The following is a 21984-nucleotide window of genomic DNA, read 5'->3' as shown; positions in this document are numbered from 1 at the left end:
GCAACAGCTGATTTCTTATTTCTGTCTTTTAATAGATCCGTATATTCTTTATGAAATTTTAAATAAAAAAAAGGGTGTATCAGACATGTCTTCGTTGAGGGATTGAGTTTGTAGTAGTTCAAACATATACCATGAGTCAGTCCCCACCCCATCAACAAGAGTTGTTGTACTTGTGATTAGTTCTGGAAAGTGATTATTAAGTGATTAAAGTGAAAGTGATTAAACTGATTAATGTGATTAATTCTTTTCAAAACTGGAGCCAAAGCGATTCTGGTGGTTTTAAGTTTGATGCCGGCTTAACTGCAAGCAAACGATCAGCAACTTTACAGAGTTCAACATCTTCTGTTAGATACCACAAATGCCACTTGAAGGCAAGAGCTGCACACTTTGAGATAGTGGCATTCACCAAATCATACTGCATGAATGAATGGAAGAGCTTCAAGTCATTCCATAGAGCATCTGTAACTGAACTACAATCCATCCATTATGCACTATAAACCAGGGTCACAAAGTTCACGAAGTCTCTCACTTTGCTCAACTGTTGCTGTGTTGTAATTGTATTGCGTGGAAGGTCTGCAATCTGCTGCTCGAGAAGACAAATCTTTATACAATAAAGTACACAATTTATACAATAGAGTATACAAATTATTTACTTTATACAATATACTTTACTTTATTATTTACTACAATATACTTTACTTTATTATTTACAATACAATATATTTTACTTTATTATTTACTAATACTTTATACAATAGAGTATACAATTTATACAATAGAGTATACAAATAGAGTATATAGATTATACAATAGAGCAATTTTAACATCCACCTCGCCTTGTGGACTACTCCTGGCCGCTTGAATGTGGTTTTGTGTCCTTCTGCGTCCCCATGTAGGAACAGGACACAAAGCTCTGCAAATTCCTTATAATCATCTCTACAAAATGACAACTGGAAATTGGAAATCCATAGAACATTTTCTCTGTATTGTTCAATGAAGGGTTTTGCAGTATGATTGAACACGCTATCATCGAAGTGTGACAGTCTCTCTGATGCTGACCGATGTATCTCGAGGTACTCAAAATTCTTACGAAACCGTGTAAACAATGTTACCTCAGGTTATTTTGAAACCCCAATTTGAAGATCTTCAAACACATGAGTAAGAATAACTTCATCAACGTGGTGTCGACACTAGATAGTCGCAGCTTGATGTCCAGTGTTTGATGCATTTGTGTCAAACGCCATGTTTATGATAAAGTCACTGCACTGCCAGAAATCCAACGGTTAGCTTAGCAATAATGTCTCCAGCTTTTCTATCGGTTCTCTGTGCATACAATGGTATGCCGAGAAACTTCATCTCATATGCCCAGGTGTAAGGTTGGAACTGTTCAACCTTACACCTGGATTTGTCAGCAGATAAATATGATGTACCAACTTTTGACATGTCACCTCCAGCCTTGGATATCAGGGTTTCAGGATATGCTGCTTGCTGTGTTGGTGTCATCTTTAGACAAGTAGCTAAGGTGACAAATTAGGATCTTTTTTATTATATCGCGACAGATGAAAGCAGGAGTTTTGGGTTGACTATTGATACGATGATGTCTGCTAGCAGTCTTAGCTGGTAAAACATCATTTGAGGAAGTTCCTATTCAGAATCATCGTTATTGTCAGCTTTGCCAGGGTGATCACTGTTATTTAGCTCTTCAACCTTGGCACTATCTGCAACCGTAGTAATCATTCAAAGCATTATTTTCGCTTTAAATAGTAAGTAAACATTCAAAGCATTATTTTCGTGTTAAATTTCAAACAGAGAAGACTGTATATATATGTATATATATATATATATATATATATATATATATATATATATATATATATATATATATATATATATATATATATATATATATATATATATATATATATATATATATATATATATATATATATATATATAAATTAGTAAAAAACACTTAATAAACTTTTATCTTTGACTTGAAGTTTCACCATTGCTGGATCATCAGGAAGAGTCTTCCTGATGATCCAGCAATGGTGAAACTTCAAGTCGAAGATAAAAGTTAGATAAGTGTTTTTTACTAATTTATTATTGCTCTGTTCTTTAAGAACATTGAGCACTCTATTTTTAAAATACACTAACATAATTTACATATATATATATATATATATATATATATATATATATATATATATATATATATATATATATATATATATATATATATATATATATATATATATATATATATATATATATAATACAAGATAAATCTTTAAGTTTAATTCTATTTAAAAACCAATTCTTATTAAAAAATAAAATAGTGGAGACTTTTAAAAAAGAGAATTTTTTGAGAATTTTTATCAACATTTTAAAATATAGAATGTTTTTATTTAAGTTCGTTCTCGTCCACCTTCAACTGTGTCAACCAGCTCAAAAGAACCAACAGAGCATGATTCATCAGAAATTTCATTTTATAAATCTACTGGTAAGTCATCATTTATTAAATTTAATTAAAAGTTTTAAAATGTTTTTTTTTTTTAATTAGTTTGTGCTTTAGAAGTCAGTCACAATTATTTTTTAAATTTATTTATTAATTAAAAATTATAAAAACTGAGATACATGCAGTATGATACTTACTATGCAGTAATGAAAAGTTTTATGTGAAAATAAAGATTTTTTTTAGAAGTTACACTACTCAATGATTTTAATAAATTATTAAAGATGTGTGGAGCGTTTGACAAATGTTTGGATGAATATGCAAAAAATGCAAATTTTGAAAAACATCATTGATTTTCCTGAATATATTTCAAATTTAACTCATTCATAATGTGGTTGCTACGATACAATAAGTTAAACTTTAATATATAATTTAATAATAAAACGAGAAACAAAATGAGAATTTTAAATCACCATTTATTAAACTTAAAATGTTAAATAGAAAATTAAATAAAAATTTGAAATTTAAATTTTTTATTGATGTCTGTTTAAGGAGATGTCTATTGTTGCTGTGGTATAGCAAATAAATTTTTCTAAAGGCTAAGTTTCTTCATTTATGTTAATGATTTATTTATCTTTATACAGAATTCTATAATAACTTATTATGGAGTTCCATAATAATGCTCCAATTTAATATGGAGTTAGAAATAACAATAAAAAATTTAATAGAAATAACAAAAAATAAATCAATAGTTTCACTCTTTCACAGAAGTAAATATTCATTTTAGGAAGAAATAAATTATCAAAAACATAAGTAAAATATAATTATTGCTTGTTCTTCTCAAGTTATAATATATAAATATTTTTAAATGCATTCTTAGCATGTCGTAGGAATTTCAGTGAAAAACAGATTATTTTAACTGATAACACAGGCTTTATTATGCATATTATTTAAAAGAATTAAAAATATTTTCTCAATACAAGTATGTATGTACATTAAAGACTAATTTAATGACAATAAAAATGTTAAAAAAAGTTCTCAATCATCTTCTTTGCTGCTGTTGTGTTGAGTGCGTCCTTCAAAGTCTCTATTCCATTCCAAGATTTTGTTGAAGAACTTGAGATATTCCTAGGGAATGTATCGCAGCAACTTTTGAATGTCTTTGATTTTTTCATCTTTAAATTGGCACTTTATCAAGTGGATAAGTAATCGCAGTGGGTAAATTTACTTCACTAATTCTCGGTTGTTTTAGGCTGAATGTGTATGCCACGATTGAGTCTATGAAGTGCCTTGCAACAACTTGAGAAGAGAACTTTGAATCATATGTAAAGTGCATGAATGTACTTATTAAAAAGTTAACTTTTTTGTCTTTCAGTACAGCTCTGGTCTTAGTTTCCTCAGATATTACCATTTTCTTATAAAACTTTAACCACCAAGTTTTGAACTTGAGTACTTCATTGTTGTCCAATTCTTTAACAATGAACTTGTGTTTTTTGCTTGACTGGATAACAATGCTGGTTAGTTCATGGAGGTTGTAAATACTGTTGGGATTTTTTAGAGCTCTTTTTATTATACCAAAATCATGGTCACAAGGTAAGAAAGAGTTACCTCTGACAGGGAAAAATTGCTTGATTTTTTCAAATCTTTTCATGTCTGTCAAAACCATAAGAAATCTGGTCAATGCATGGTTTTTATTTTGTCCTCCACAATTGACTGAGAACACACGAAGCTCTGTATAGCGAGATGGACTACTGTTCAAGTGTCATAAACCATTGAACACACCTCATTTGGACCTTTTTTGGCAGTTCCTTCATGGTACAGGTAAATTACTGAATTGTTCTTCTTGATATCATGAATGCAAAAAACTGTAGTAGTCAACTGTCTAAGGAAAAAAGTTTCTTGCACAGGTATCCTAGGCAGTTGGATATTGTTTAGGCGTTTTGCATGTAATCAAAACAAATTGATAAAACATGAGGATGTTCTTTTTCTTTCACTTCCTGATCAAGACGTTTGTAAAATTTTGATGTCTTTCTTTTGTGTATCACCAGTTCAGCAGCTGCAGCTCATTTAGCTGTTTCATTTAGGTGTGTACTTTTAAGTTTGTTTTTAAGTTCTTCGCAAGTGCAGCAACAATCACTCTGCGGTCTCCAAAAGTGTATGTTAAAGTTTTTCCCAAAGAAAGTCAAAAAATATGTCTGACTGAGTTTGTTGCCTGGGTGTTTTTCTTTGTACATTAAACACAACAATTTTTTGTTTAATCGAGCATCTAAATACCTGCAGGGTTTTGATGCATACTTTGATTGTTTGTAAGGAAAACTATTTATGTACTGTCTTAGAAGCTGCCTAGTCTCAACAGAATGGTCCTTCTTAATGTGCATTCCTTGATTGTCAATAGGGCTTTTCCCCAAACACTTGAGAATTTTTAGTCTTTTTACTCTTTTATTGGTGATCGAGTGTAAAAGAAAGAAAAGCTTTGAAACATACCTCTAATTTTTGTGAACCTACTAGCACATCGTATTTAAAAAAATTGCTGTTAATTCTTGCTACTTCTTGTCCCTTTCATGGACAACGCTGCTTCACTTCTTTAACATTAATAAGTTGTTGTAGGTGCAAATACTGTTCGTTTGTTGACGACAAATAACAAAATGTCTCAAGATCTGTCACAATGTCAATTCCTCTGTCACAATGTCAAAGTAGCTCTTCCTTTTACAACTGAAATAATATGATAAAATAAGGTTACATTCTTAGCTACATTTATTTAGGGCTCAAATTAAAGCAATAAAATTAAAGATGTTTATCAAAATTGGCAGGTCTAATATTGTTTATTTTTGTCACTTCTCTCAATGGCTATAAAGGCTAGAATCAATAAATTAATACTTTATAGGCCTTAATATAGTAGCCCTATAGTAAGTAAATTTATCCAGTTTTAGCCATTTTTAGGACTAATCATTTGCTGAATTGGCTGGCCTAACTAGCCTGATATTATGTACTGTAATCTTACCTGCATGCAGTTCCTGTTGCCTTTTTAGGAACAATGTTTCCTCTTGCATCAACAAACTTATCACCTCTTACTCTTGCTTTTTTCAAGACATTCCTTTTCCATAAGTATTTGTTTCCTCTTTGTTTTTTACCGATGTTGTCCTAATTATCCTCCATAACTTACTTTTATAAAACAAGCAACAATGTTAAAGTAACGTTGCAAAATTCACAACAGTACAAAACATGTTTCTGAGGCCAAAGTATAGGTTATGGCAAGACATTGACTGAATAAGCAATAAACTGATGTAACAGACAGCTGAGAGTGTATGCTGTGCAATAGTTGACAGATGGCAGTGTTGCCAACTCATGTGCTAGAAGGGCTTCAGTCACTGACTGAGGCCCTTCTAGCACATTCCCAATAATTTAGTGGCCAGTATCTATGCCACCAGTGCATGTGACTGAGATCCTTTTAGCACACAGCAATGGAGCTATCTTTCAAGATGCAGTTTTCATCAATAACTTAATTTATGTATTTTTTTGACTGAGGCCATTTTAGCATGTGCTGATTCAATTATCAGATTTATTCTGATTTATATTCCGATGATATTCCAGGTTCTCCCAGAGCTTTTGTGATGCCCTGGTCCAAAAGTTTTGTGAATGCCCTATCAAACTTCAGGTCTTAAAATAATAAACAGCAAATAAATTAGTATAGTTATTTTTTGTTTACTTTTATAGAAAACCTAAAATCACATTTAATTAATTTTGGTTTGTAAACACAAACTATGGTAAAACCAAGTCTTAATATACGAACACATCTACTGGGCCTTCTTAGCGGCAAAATGACTACTTCATAAGAAACATTATTGGCTAAATCTGATTATTTATAAGTTTATGATTTGCCGGGTTTTATAAGTTTTTATTATTTTTATAATTTTTTACTATCATCTTGCTAAGAATTTTTATCAATATTTTTACTTTTTTTTGTTTGCTAGTAATTTCGTATCATTGTAATACATTTGGTTTATATAATTGCACAATTATGTAGCCATTAAGTGCAGCATCAAATATTTTATCAAAACACATTTTTACCAATGAATTTCTAATAAAATACAATGTTTTTATTATTGTATGCTATATATTCATGTAGAAATACATTTTAAGTAGTTATGATTTGTTATGTTAATTATATTATAATTTTCTAATGTTAATTTATATTTTTTTTTTTTTAATTTTTTTCATAGTTTTACATACAATATACATCAAAAATTTCGGACAATAGGTACTGTAGTTACTATAGTTACTATACTTACCATAATTCATTCTGTTTTTTGAATAGCAGTGTTATGTATCCACAGATATAAACATCTGATTACATCAAAAGCGTAAATATATAACTTTAGGATATAGCAAAGACAACAATTTTTGTTAAGAAAGAGTTCACAGACCAACAGATTTGTTTGGGTCTGATATAACTAGCATGTTGTAAACTCAATCAATGTCAATCAATGGTGCTCCGAATATATTATTTGTTTTTCAACGTTTGGTTGGTTGGCAGTATTTTTTTGTGGAAAAATTTTGAAAAATGATAAACAAGCATGAATTTTGCCATATCATTTGGATTTGTGATTGTAAGAGCATTTTAATTTTGTCAAGAATTTCGGCTTAAAACTGCTCCTTAAGAATTTCTGCTTAAAACTGCTGCTTAAGAATTTCTGCTTAAAACTGCTGCTTATTTCCTAATGGTGAATTACCGGTTTCTGCTTTACTTTTTACTTTTTTTGCTTTTAAACTTTTTTTTTGATTCGTGAATACAAAAGTTTACGTTTATCATTAGCGCACGATTCATATTTATAAATTGATTTTTTGATTCATTATTTAAAATTTGATTCATACTCATAACAAACACATTTAACTAATTTAGGTTGGTAAGACCATGCGCTCTATATTTGAACCAAAACTTGATTTTTGTGTTTAATTTTTTAATGTCTGTGTCATTAAGTTGCATATATTATGCTTTGAGTTTATTCACTTGGTTTTGACATATTAATCGCTCTTGTTATTAAAAATTTGAAAAAAGTTTTAAGTAACTCAACATTTGTTTACATTTTAAATATTTTAAAATTTTAAAAGCATTATTTATCATTCATTTTCATTTTTGTTTATGAAATGAGTTTTTCAGTTTTGTATTAAGTGTCTTTAGTTTCAGTTTGTAAATAAATCAGATATTAGCTCATAATATGCAATATTAAAATTTATTTGTTTATGTCTTTAGTTGTGGTTTTGTTTTATGTTTTAATTGTGGTTTTGATTTTGTTTTAAAATAAGTGTTAAGACATAGTTCTTTTTCAAGTTTGTTAAAGGCTGTCAAATTTGGTAGTGGTGGTAATGTTTAGTAGTGGTGGTAATGTTTGGTAGTGGTGGTAATGTTTGGCAGTGGTGGTTATGTTTGGTAGTGGTGGTAATGTGGTAGTGGTGGTAATGTTTGGTAGTGGTGGTAATGTTTGGTAGTGGTGGTAAAGTTGGGTAGTGGTGGTAAATTTTGGTAGAGGCAGCAAATAAATTTTTTCATACTTGTTATAAATGTTGGGTCATACCTATTGTAAAAGAACCACAAAAAAAAGATCAAGTTACTTTGCAAATTGAAATCAATTTATTCACTGAATGATTAATGCATTTTACCATAGTTGTTGAATGCAAATAGTAAGTTAAATGCAAAGAGGCAGCGGAGATACAATGGGGAAGGGGAAATGCATTGGGAAGAGGGAATGCTTTAGGAAGGGGAAATGTACATAGACATCATAAACAGTAATTACACCTTCAACATGAAATTTAACAATTCATTTTTTAATATTAAAATAGCAACAAAAAAACAATAGTGTTACCCAATATAAATTAATACATTAAGCTTATGCGTGTACTTGCATTATTTTCTAACAATACTTAGAAAACCAACTAAGAAAACTAACTTATAAAACAATAAAATAAATTATTATAATAATATAAGTTAATTAAGGAAATAAGTTATTATTTTAATTGTAGTTTTATTTATAAAGTTACTTTTCTTATTTGTAGTTTTTTTATAAAAGTTATTTTTTTTTATTTGTATTTTTTTTTTATAAAAGTTATTTTTTTTTATTTGTATTTTTTTTTTATAAAAGTTATTTTTTTTATTAGTTGCTTTTTTATAAAAGTTATTTTTTATTTGTTGTATCTTTAATATACATTTAATTTTGGTTTTTATTTATAGTTTAGCATTATTTATAAAAAAAATTTATTCTTAAATTGTGGAAAAATTTTCTTAACTCACTTTTATATTTTTTCATCTTTGTTTATTTTTATTTTTTAGAATATTCTACATAATTATTGTAAATAAAAAGTTTTAATGAAAGATATACTACACTAACAAAGATTACACTAATTTTATTGTATTATTTGAATTGTATTTTGTTTATATTATTGTTTCATTTATATTATTAATTTCATTAATATTATTATTTTGTTTATATTATTATTTCATTTATATTATTATTTCATTTATATTATTAATTTCTGTGAAACTATAATCATTTTATTTCACTGTTATTATAAATTTTTTTAAAGAAAATTTTTTCCATTAGAACCATTAAACAGGTTCTAATGGAAACATTTTTTCACATTATATTTTATTGTTTATAAGGTATTTTTTGGTTTATTCAAGATATTTTTTGTAATATTTAAATTAAATTGATGTAATAGCGATTTTGCTTCCCTTATTTTAAATTCTTAAACAAATTGTTTTGTTTTGATTTTTTAGATAGGCAATCTATATGCAACACTGTACCCTCTGAATTAAGTACTATCACAGGGAATGAAGAAGATCCAGGTTTTTAATATTATTCTAATTTTCATGGTTTTTAAGACTTTTATAGTTTATTCAAGTATTTATATTGGCCTCATAAAGTTTCATCAAGCTTTTTCTCATAAATGTTTGATGGTTTTAAAATTTTTTAAACATATTTATTTCTAGTCAAGAATAACCTTAATTAACAACAAAACAATAAAAATATTTCAAATATAAATATTTTTACAGGATCTATATAAACATAAACATATCTAATTAATATAGACATAAGTATATACATATTTATATATATACATTTAATATACACATAAGTAATATATTTGTATATATACATTTAATAGAGAAGAAACATTTGTATATATACATTTAATAGAGAATCTGAGTTAGACAGAATAGGAAATTTGAAAATGAAAAGTTTTTATTACTTTTTTACACTGATTTCAACTAAAATGGTACATTAATTCTAATTTTATAGCACAGAGTTTTTTATTCACAGCTCCCTCCATCTTCCAGGTATAGAAAATTACACTTACACAGCCGTAGTAAAGCTTTTTTTTACATTAGGCAGATTTACTACATGGCTGTTGATGCACAAAACTGTAGCTGTAGCTCGCTTATTGGTCAGTTCATGTTATCTTTAATTAGCATAATTGAGACTGTGGTAAGAAGTGTGTCTAAATCAAAATGATCAGTATAATCAATATGCAAGTTTTATTTTTAGCTTTCAATGCTAGTACTTGTTCCATTTTATTATTTTATTTGCATAGAAATGCATTTTTTGTTTTTGTTTCAAATCATGTCAAAACATATCCATTCTTTTGTTTAATGCAAGCACCACTTTAACATTTTAATAGGAAAAATAAAATTAAACTGATGTATTCTTATCTACCATCTGCTCCAATTCAGTTAAAAATTACAATTTAAGTTCTTTCAATGATCTCAGTAATGTTGAAGTTGACACTTATTAATTATCTCAGTAATGTTGAAGGTGATGACTAGAGCAATAATGTAAATTTCTAGTTCAAAAGTATTTAGTTTCTAGTGGATTTGTTTAAAATGAATTAAATGTTTTGGCACATGATTTGGGTCTCAAAAATTTTTCAGTATTTCAGCATTTAGGTGGAATAAGAAAAACATTCTTGAACTAGGAGTCAAGGTATCATACTTTTAACTATAGAATGTGGCTTTGTGTTTTGCCATAACATTCCTGATTAAAGTCTCAATAATTCTTTTTAATCTAAACAAATGGACTATGTCTATTAATATCTAAAAGCAGAGCTTGAATTTTTTTTTTAAATTTAACAATTTTTTTTTGGTCCAGAACTTAATTGGATATTCTGTCAGTCTTTTAAGACTGACAGAATAGTCCTAAAATGGAACGTTTTCTTTGTCAGCTACATAAATACAAATTATCTTGCTACTTTGTATTTAGGATAAAAGAGCTTAAGAGATTCATAAGATTAAGAAAAATTGACCTATAACATTAAACCTGGAGATCCTAACATTAAACCTGGAGATCTTAAAGAAAAATTGACCAAACTTAAACCTGGAGATCCTAATATTTTACAATTTTACTTTTTAGCAAGAAAACTTTGTTCTGCACAGTCAGTCTTATGAAATAACTGGTCAGTCTTATGAAATAATTTGTAAACCATTGTCAGCTATTATCAGCTAAGGTGTTTGGTGGTCCACAAATTTGGCAGCACATGAACAATCTGCATATTACTGGAACTGTCAGTCTTTTTAAGGTCCTTTCTTGCTATCGATAAAAAGGTTTTGTGCAAAAAAATTCCATGCCTAACTCTCTTTATAATAACTGGACCATAAGCTAAATGTTTAGATGATTAAAAATGATAATAATTACCCTGTATGCAAATATTGTCATGTTTAATAATGTTTGTAATAAACAGTATATATGTAGTTTATATTATTTTAGTTTGAAAAAAATCTTTAAAAGATAATAATTTTGTTATAGATGATGAGCTAAATGATTATCTTCAAGATAAAGGTTCTTTTTATATTTTTCACCTGTGTAATTTTTTTAATTAACATGGTTTTTAAATATTATTTATTTTAATTTAGAAGATGAAAAACTTCTACGCAAAATTTCAGGTCCTTGTGAAACAAAAGGTAAATATATTTAATTAATTTATAGAAAGGATTAACTTTTTACAGGTATGAAGCTTTTTTTATACAAAATTGAAGTCATTAATTAAATAAGATATACAAAATTAAAGTTAATGATTAAATAAGATCATAAAAATGTCTCATCTAATACTTAACTATAATTTACATTTGCATGAAGTTTATTAAGCAACTTTTAGTTTATTTATAATAAACAAAAAGTTGAAAGATTCTTGTTAACTATTCATACTAATTTTTATTATTATTTATGGGTTGGGTGACCAGACTTTATAGGTAGAAATAAATCTGATAATCTCATTTTGACTAAAATATTTCTTAACACCAATTTAAATCTTGAAAAGTTGATTAACCAACTCTGGACTGAAAGGACTAAGATACCCTCTATCTGCTTGAGTATGCAATAGAGTCTTGTTAACTTGCTCCTTTAAAGGAAAGTGCCATATTGTTCAATTTAGTGAATTGCCTAATTAAAAAAAGCTTTTGGTACATTAAACTTTTTGAGAGTATTTAAAGGAATCTTATGAACATCTATATTTCAAATTTTCTTTAATATATTAACATTGTATGAGTTAATCTAGAACTATAAAATCTTATGTGATCTATTACATGAAATCTTATGTGTTATGTGAAATAATAATAAATAATAATAATAATTAAAGTGACAAATAATAATAAAATGATTTTTTTTTTTAAAACATCTATAAAACATATATATAAATAAAATGATATACTATATACTACAATAAAGACTATATATGGATAAAAGTCTGAAATTTTTTTTTTCATAATTTGTCAAACACTTTTTCAAACAGCATTCAGAAGCATTTAAAAATACTTTTCCAATTTCACCAGTTTGTGTAAAGATTGACTAATTGTTAAAGATATCTCTTCAGTTTGTTTGTTTTTTTTATTTAAAAACTTCGGCATATAAATTCGCCGAAGTAATTATCATTTCATTACCTCTTCAGTTTGTTTGTTTTTTTCAGTGTTTTTTTTTGCTTCTTGTACTTCTTTTTTGACTAACTTGATCATATTTTTAACAATTATTTAATTTGTCATTACCCAGTTCATTACTGCCACTTTTCACTTTCACTGATCACTTTTGACTGTTAAAATGTCTTTGTAGGTAAAGTTATTATCGTCATGCCATTAACTCTTTTTGTTTGATTTTATTTAAAGTAAAGTAACCAAAAATATTAAACATAAAAAAATCATTACCACCATCTAACTCTTTCAATATATCTTTAACAAATATTTGTGGTCCACAAAGTAACTTTCCATTAGTTGAATCTTACTTATCTTACTCTTGCAAAATTCACTATGCTTGCCTGCTCTTTATGAGACTAATTTTAATATAGGATCAATACTAAGATCTGAAGAAGGAATATAACTATTCCTTCTTCAGATCTTAGTATTGATGGGTACTATCTTTGATTTGCAATACGACATGTATGTATGTATGTATGTATATATGTATGTATGTATGTATACACTAATATCTCTTTACTCTATCACCTTTCTCTTTGTTCTTTATCGTTCTCCTTCTTCTCAAGAATGCAATCTTTTAAATATAATTTCTTATCAAATTAGTCATATCTTTTCTCTCTACTCCTCTGCCAATATTGTTTTTATTGGTGATTTTAATGCTCATCACACTGAAAAGCTTGGGTCTAACACCACTAACCTTGATGACACTAAATAACTTCTAATAGCATAACTTCTGTATTTCTTAATCTCCAGTTCTAGTATCATAACTTCTGTATTTCTAAATTACCAGTTTACGAAATCTTGTATCTCAGAAGATAGGCTCTAGAGGTTTATGGGAAATCGTAAATTTTCCATAAAACTTCTTTGTCTAGAGATAATCAATTTTTGTTGTCTTTAGTATTGTTTTTTTAATTTCTATAATATATTTTGTTGTCATTACTATTGCTTATTGTTATTTTTATAAATATTTACATTACATTATTAACTACTTTTAACTATTATTACTAATATTAATATTGTTATTATTGTTATTATTATTATTATTTTTATTATTGTTATTATTTTTATTATTATTTATTGTTAAAGTAATTATTATTGTTATTATTGTTATTATTATCATTATTATTATTGTTATTATCATTATTATTATTATTAACTTTATGTTATAAAGTTTATTTTTGTTATTATATATTGTGAAAATTAGCATAATAATTATTTTAATCAAATATTATTAACATTTACTTGTTTAACATTAACATGTTTACTTTATATTAGTAAATTTACTATTTGTAAACATCCTTGAATCTAAAATCTTAATTCAGAAATAAAATGATTCATTGATTGACAGAGTAATAGTAATCTCAAAGTCAAATATTCCATCTCTAATTTATATGAATGATCTCCCATGGGAATGATCTTATCTTAATGATCTTATTGCCTCTCCCAAGAATATTGCTGAACTATTTGCAAAGAACTCTTTTTCTAAATGGATTCTTGAATCTTCTGTCCTTACTCTTCTTGTTCTTCCAGTTAAACAGATTAACCAATTATTAGACATTCAAATCACTCCAGCTTTCATTGCTGAAGTCATGTCTCAATTCTTTTACTTCTCGTGGTCCAGACAATATTCTTGTCATAGTGTTCATATACTCATAGTCTCTCTATAATATTTAATAAGTGCTTGACTGGATCTTCTTTTTCTGCCTGCTGGAAAATGGCATCTGTTGTTCCAATTTTAAAACTGTAGAAAACATTGACTCCTGCAACTATTTTTCAATTAATTTTCCCTCTATTATTAGCAAGATCCTGGAAAATTTTTGAAATTATCAATTGATTTCTTTCTAACTGCTTTATTAAAGTCATCCTCGAAAACCAACACTCTTCTTCATTTCTGGTATCTTCTGGGGTACCTCAAAGTCCTATGCTAAGTCCTATTTTGTTTCTTATCTCATTAAGGTTCTGCCTGATAACCCTACATCTAAAGTGGCTCTATTTGCTGACGATATAACTTTATTCTTGACTTTATTGCATATTTCTGTCTTGAAAAAAAGTCTTCTCTTTTTGATAGCTTAGAACAGGCAACCGATCTTGAATTTGATTAAAGGGATTGGGGCTTGCAGTGGCTTTTGAATTTTAACTCCAACAAAACTCAGTTATTTACTGCAAACAACACTGTTTGCAGTAAATAACTGACAATAAATAATCAACATTCCTATATTTATGAGTGGCAATTCTTTTACTGATTCCTTTTCTTTAAATCTTTTTGGATTTTTGTTCACTACTGACCTCTGTGTGTGGAAACACACAGAGGTCAGTAGTGTACAAAATCTATATCTACGATGAATTGAAAATTAACATCTGCTAAGTTTTTTCTCTCTATCGTGCTCACATTTTATTACTCCTGGTTCTTCTACTGATGCTCTTTCTTTTTTAGACAAGGTCCAAAAATGCTTTGTAAACATAGTTGGACCCACTTTATCTGTCATGTTTGAGCTTTACTTCTATTGGCGAAAGATTGCATCTCTTTCTCTTTTCTACAAATACTATCATGGTTCCTGCTCAAATGAGCTATCATCTCTTGTTCCATCAACTAAAACTCATTCTTGCATTGTGGTCATTCAGCAAAAATACATCCTTTTATTGTATCTGTCCCTGTATGCTCAATAAACTTTCATTCACCTAGTTTTATTTCCTCGCACTTCAACCCTTTGGAACTCTCTCCCATCTTCTCGTTTTGTAAACTGATAAAACCTATAACTTTTCAAGTCAATCAATTCCTTGCTCTTTAATAGCTCTTTGTTTGTTTTCTATTAATTCCCAACTTGGTTGTTTGCAGTCTTGCTGGAAGTTAATAAGAGTAAAAAGATATATATATATACATGCATACATACATTTTTTTTGTTAATAATTTTTTAATTTAATTTTTTATTCTTTTTAGATATACATCCCATCTATATTTATAACAATTTAAAATTTCCCCAATCAGACTCAACAAAATCTCTTTTGTCTACAAAATCCCCATCAGCAAGTTCATCAACTATTAGTTATTGCACTGATTTTTACACCAACGCTTATAACTCACAGCATGCTCAACCTAATGAAGTAAATAAACTTAACACAGTGGTGCAGCAACAACAGCATGAAGGTAAATTTGAGTTCAAGCTAAAAATTTTGACACTGTTTTGAAGTTTTGTTGTTGAAAATGAATTGTAATTAGTTTGTCACTATAGATGGTTTATTACATTTACCAGTACCGACAAAGTTCCATTTTCTTTTTGAGTTTTGATACTGATTGTATAAAATGTAAGAATAATTGCATTTGCTTATTGCCTAGGGAATCAATACTGATACTGGGATACTGTTTCATTTTTTTCAAAGTAATTTTTTGCAAAGTAATTTTCTAGCGAGAGGCCGACTCTTTAGGCAACAAAACTGTTGTTGGCAGTGGCCTACCAATAAATTTTTAACAGCAAAATTTTTTTACCTTTTGACAATTTCTCAAATTTTGAAATCTTAAAAATGTATAAGTTTTTTTTTTTTTTTTAAAACATCCTTGCTTCCAACAAGGCTGCAAGCAACCACTAATTAGAGTTGGAAGTTACTGGAAGAGAAAAGATGAAGATTGTAGAGCAAGATAATGATTGACAGTCGACTTAAAGGATTGCATATTACATAAATCGGGAAAGCAAGATGAAGGAAGCAAATTCCAAAGAGATGATGTTTGAGGAAAAAAACTAGACGAATAGGCGTGTTTAGAGTACTTAGGAAAAGTCACAGAAAAAGGAAGAGACTTGATTGAATGACGAGTAACATGAGAATGAATTTTAGTAGATTGCACAAGAAACACTAGCTCTTTAGCGCAATTTCCATTGTAGTATTTGTAGAAAAGAGAAAGAGAAGCAACATTACGACGATGTGATAATGGTTGGAGGTTGGCTGCAAGAGAAGGGCCAACTATGTTAACAATGCATTTTTGCACCTTGTCTAAAAGAGAAAGGGCATCATTAGAAAATCCGCACCAGATATGGCAACAGTATTCCATACAAGGCAGGATTTGAGATTTATAGAGATAAAGAGTACAATCCGGAGTAAGTAAGTGGCAAGCGCAATAAAGAACCCCTGAAGTTACAGAATAAGATGAAGAGTGCTGTCCATCGAGGACAACTTTTATACTACGATTGGAATGAAAGGATTCAATAATCTTAAAGATATTGCCGGATACACCATAAGAATAAAGCTCATGGAGAAGACCAGCATGCCAAACTTTATCAAAAGTTTTTGAAATGTCAAAAGTGATAGCCTTAACCTCTCCACCTTTATCTAATGCACGATAAAACCTATCGGTTAATACTGTTAGCAAATCTGCTGTAGAACAAGAAGATTGAAATCCATATTGATGGTCAGAAAGTAAGTTATTAGATTCAAGATAAGAAATTTAGTGTTTGTTGATTAAAGATTCAAAAACCTTGCCTATGATGGGAAGAAGACTAATGGGATGGTAGTTAGACAAGTCAGATCGCTCTCCAGAATTTTTGAAAATAGGGATAACAGATGCCACTTTCCAGCAGGCTGGAAAACAAGACTCTGATTAAGCACTTGTTGAATAGTTTTGAGAGTATTGACAACAGCTCCGGAGAATACTTCGCAGCAGCACAGTGTAAGGAAAACCATGGAGGAGAGTGAGGCTTCACCTGGAATCGTCGAGAGGGAACAAAAGATTCCATGCCAGCCTGAATCCACGAAGTTATGTAAGAAGCACATTTGTCGACAGGAAGACTAAAAATTTCTGCCCAAGGGCCATCATAAAGAAAATCACGGAAAGAGTCCCAGTCAGCTTTAAGGTAGTTGTAAGAGGTACGATAATAGGGGGATTCAATTGATGAAGAAGAATGTGATATTAGTTTTAGAGAGATCAAACTGTGAGAAGCACCTAAGGGTGCTTCTCACAGTTTGATCTCTCTAAGAGAAAATGAGCACTGACTAGGATCAGAAACAAAACATAAGTCAAGTAGAGAAGGTAAATGATACGGGTTGTCTGGAAAGCGAGTTGGAAAGTTGGCTGTTTGAGTTAGTGGTTAAGAAAAGCAAAAGTTGTGGGCTTTAATGCCTGCAGAATCACACTGCAGAATCAGAATCTACTGACACTAGAGCCTAGCCATTCAGAGTGGTGAGCATTAAAGTCACCGACAACAACTATATTTGCTGATGGATAAAGAGAGAGGACTTGATCAATATAATCAGAAATAACATCAAAAAGAGTGCAGTCTTGAGATGAAGGAGAGCGATATAGAACAAAGAGAAAGGCGATAGAGTGAAGTGGTGCTAAACGAAAGCACATAAAAAAATAGTCTGTGGATTCAAACCTAGTTTCATGATAAATGGGTGAATTCTTACGAATGTAGATGCCCAGGCCAAGCATGTGACTATTAGAGTCTTAACCAATTAAAGGAAGATAACCATTAACACTAAGATCGCAAGATGAGACAGCTGAACTCAAATTAGTCTCACAAAGAGCAAGTAGGTCTGGTGAACTTTGCAAGAAATAAGACTCAACAGCAGAAAAGTTACTTCGAAGACCACGAATATTAGTGAATGATATATTTAATAATAAAGTATGCATTGATTTACTTATTATATGAAACTTTAAAATATAAAAACAATAAGTATAATTTTCAATAAATAACAGTTATAAGAAATACCTAATAATGCTACCTCATAAAGTAGACCTTGTGACATCCAAGGAAGTCACAAGGTCGGAGGAAGGAAGTCTGTCGTCTTTTTTTTAGATATACTTCTGATTATTTTTATTTTTATTCAAAGCCATTCAAAATGTGGAGAAAATTTTCTCATCGAAAGTTTGGTTTTATTGTCCACTTTTTTTTAATTCTGACCCTCTCATTTATTAAGAATCCCCTATTTACTTTGCAGGTAAGATTAGTAATCTCACCTGCCAAGTAAATGCAGTTTATATTTCAAGCTGAATAGCTTAGAATATTATCAGACCTAAAATAGTGCTAATATAAAAACTGCTAAAAAGGTAATCCAAAGATGTTGTCAATAAAAATGATTCTGTTATTTTTAAATTTTCACTTAAAGTGTTGTGCAACTGTTGCCCATTTCTTATACCGTTTTCCCTGTTCAAAAATAGTGTAGACTTTTTTTTTTGTTGAAATGTTTAGTATTCCAACTCTCCCATTTATTTATTAAAATCCCCCTGTTTATTTGGCAGGTGAGAGTATAAGTTTGTTTGTTATATTTCAAACTGAATAGCTTAAACTTTCATCAAAAATAAAAGAGTGCTAATATAAAAACTGTTTAAAATAAAAGTTTATATAACTGGTCCTTTTAGCACTTTATAAACCTTAAATATTGGTAAACAAGTTCTCAGAAAAGAGGTTTCACTTTTAAACATTTTAAAGATTGTGGCTTGTTTCAACCTAATTATAAAATTGTTTTTGTGATTAGGTTGTATATTGTCAATGCTATTAAGTCAATAGTATTGGCTTAAATACAACATGGTTGCAAAATACATTTTTATGTGGGGTTTAAAAATCTTGTGACAGTAAAAATTTAATACAAGATTTTTACAAGTGAATAATTATTTAATATAAAATTTTTTTACTAGGTAGTAAAAATTTATTACTAGTTAAAAATGTAGTAGTAAAAATCTTTTACTAAGCCAGAATTTATATAGGTAATAAAATTTCCATAGAATATTATTTGGTTTGACTAAAGCGTGTTTTTTATTTTCAATTATGTTGCAAAAAAAAATTTTAAAAACAAGTTTACTTTTCATAAAAGTTTTTAATACTTGAAAATTGAATTCAAGCCAATCAAAATAAATTAATTTTATTCATTTTTAATGAATATTAAGGCTTGTTGTATTTTTCAATTATTTTTACAATATCAAATGATTAAAATTAAGAGTATAATGTTATGGGTCGTAAAATGAAAGTTTGAGTATGAGGAATGGGCAGCAAAATGAAAGTTTTAGAGGAATGGGCAGCAAAATATCAAATTTTGATCATAAACTGACAATATAATTATTTATTATAAACTTTTTTTTCAAATTCATATTTTTGCCCAAGGCATAGAAATAAGGCATAGAAGTTTTTCAAATTTTAACTTTCATTTAAAATATGAAACTAATAATTTATTCAAAAATTTTGTTCAATTTCATTTTATTTTATTTGGATTTATTCGATAAACAACTACTCCAACAAAATTGATATTTTAATTAAGTAATCAAACTTTTTCAATAAATCATATAAAACAAACGTTTGATGTCAAAAAATTTAACATTTGTTCCTAATAAATATTTGAATTGCTTGTTAACTTATGAACAAACAAGAAATTATTTTTTATTTTATCATCCAGCAGGAGGCAAATATTTCTGCTTTCAATTTGGTGGTCGCAGGCAGCTGGGAGGCAGAAGCCGCTGAAGGCAGTCTTCAAATCATTTTGCCTCCAAAGTTTTATTTGGAGGCGGCCACCAATGGCTTCTGCCTCCCTATTGGTGTTGGCCTCTAAACATTTTGAATCCAAAAAAATTCTAGCTGCAGCCACTAATAGAAAGTTGAAAGCCACTGAAAGCAGAAGAAAAAACATTTTGGACCTAAAAATTTATTGGGAGGCAACAGCCAAATGCTGCAGATGAAAAGTGGAGGCAAGAAGGTTTTTGCTTTAAATTGAGTATTTTGTTTAAAATATTAAATGAATTAATCAATTTAAAGTTTTATATAGCCTGAAATTTTTTGATTATCTTATCATTATTTAAAGTTCATTGTATAAAGAAGCACTAAAATTAAATCCCTACTTTGCATATGCCAATTTCACATGTTCTTAAAGAGACTTGGTTATTTCTGGTGTTGTTGTTATGCTGAATTAATTTAAAATAATTCTGCAATATATTGCATACATTGCTATCTAGACATTTTCTAACTTTAATTACGACATTTCAAATATTTGTTTCAGTTTGTAGTATACAAACAAATATTTGAAAAGTCGTAATCATTTCTTAATTTTTTTTTTTTGCATTTTTTATTCCATCTTATATGTTTAAACAATTTGCAAAAGAATCGATAATTTTGAATTTAAACTTTATTATTTTAGATATATTTAAGAAGTGCGCAAAAATTATAAAAACACCAAGTGAAGCATCAAGCAACCTATGCACTTATAAAAACACCAAGTGAAGTGACAAGCAACCTATGCACTAAAACCAAAAAAGATGTAATTTTATGAAAACAAGATGCTAAAGAGTAAAGATGCTGTTAAACTTCTTGGTGAATCTAATTTGAAATCTGATATGCTTTTTTCAAAAATTACTAAATATCTAAAACATTGCAAAAATCTTGCTGGCTGTAATCTTAGCTAGAATGACTTGATGTGCTTTCATTAAGAACTTTTATAACATATGATGATCTTTGAAAATCATTGAAGCCATTAAATTTAAGTGATGAACTTCTAAATTCTAACAACACAAAACAAAAAATTGTCAACAGTTACAGAAAAACTGTAGGATAGTTGCTAATTAAAGAAATATAAGAATATAAATTTAATAAAAAAGGTTTGAGTATTAGCTAAGATTAAATATAAAAGATTCTGAGAAATCAATGAAAAAGAGATGTACACTTAAATCACTAGCATGATATAGAAAATAATATTATTGTATTGGTATTGGATATAGGAAGGTATTGGATTCCCTATTATTGCCATTGATGCCATATCATATTTTTGATCAATTGATGCCATATCAATTTTTTGATCAAATTTTTTCATTTTTTTGATCAAATGATGCCATATCATTATTTTTGATCAATTGAATTGAACTGTTTTTTTTTAGTTTTTATTTATTTTAAAAATAAAAACTGTGGTATTTTGTTTGTAGGAAATAAAATATAAAATAAAAAATTTAAAACTTGGTTTGCAATACACTAAAATGATATTTAGAATTCAATTAGATTTTTTAAATTTTTTCTTTAATTTATACTTTTTTCGGTTATTTTAGTAAATAATCACTTGAAGTGCTTAAAAATAGAAAATTCATTAATAACAGGTTTTTCAGTTTATCCAGAATATCACACCTACCAATAAAGCTATTGAATTGTGAAATATTTTATCTTTCAAATACTTTAATTCTAAGAGCCAAATAGTAATCTTTAATTTTTTTTTATAATTCACAAAATGCTGAGAGAACTACTACAGCCAAAGTTTATTGTGGTTGTAAACCACTCTCAAGTTTAAAACTCCAAAAACACAAACCTTGACAAACAAGGTCGCTGTGCAAAGAAACAAGTTTAGCACGAGTTTATTATCAAGGACATAAGTGTATTACCATTCATCCTTGAAATTCATTTAAGAGCCAAATATTCATCTTTGAAATTCTTAGTGTTTTTCTAGAAAGTCAAAAAGACTTTTATAGCATATATATATATATATATATATATATATATATATATATATATATATATATATATATATATATATAAATAAATAATATGATGGTGACAATAATAATGTCGATAGAATTTTAGAATTTTTGTTCAAAAAAATTATCATGTAATGACATTATATA

General features: G+C 28.4%; 1 protein-coding gene across 1 annotated transcript in view; it reads left to right on the top strand.

Moving 5' to 3' along the window:
* LOC101236630 (mucosa-associated lymphoid tissue lymphoma translocation protein 1) overlaps positions 1–21984 on the top strand; it is an 85223-nt gene that overhangs the window by 35252 nt on the left and 27987 nt on the right. The window contains exons 4-8 of the mRNA XM_065806254.1: positions 2414–2503; positions 9228–9296; positions 11251–11283; positions 11358–11405; positions 15346–15552. Of these exons, the coding sequence (XP_065662326.1) occupies positions 2414–2503; positions 9228–9296; positions 11251–11283; positions 11358–11405; positions 15346–15552 (447 nt within the window). The remainder of the gene's footprint in view (positions 1–2413; positions 2504–9227; positions 9297–11250; positions 11284–11357; positions 11406–15345; positions 15553–21984) is intronic.

Source organism: Hydra vulgaris, chromosome 09, assembly GCF_038396675.1.
Source record: "Hydra vulgaris chromosome 09, alternate assembly HydraT2T_AEP".
Classification (NCBI taxonomy): Eukaryota; Metazoa; Cnidaria; class Hydrozoa; order Anthoathecata; family Hydridae; genus Hydra; species Hydra vulgaris.
Note: the sequence above shows the minus strand (reverse complement) of the source record. Positions and strands in the feature narration are given on the sequence as shown.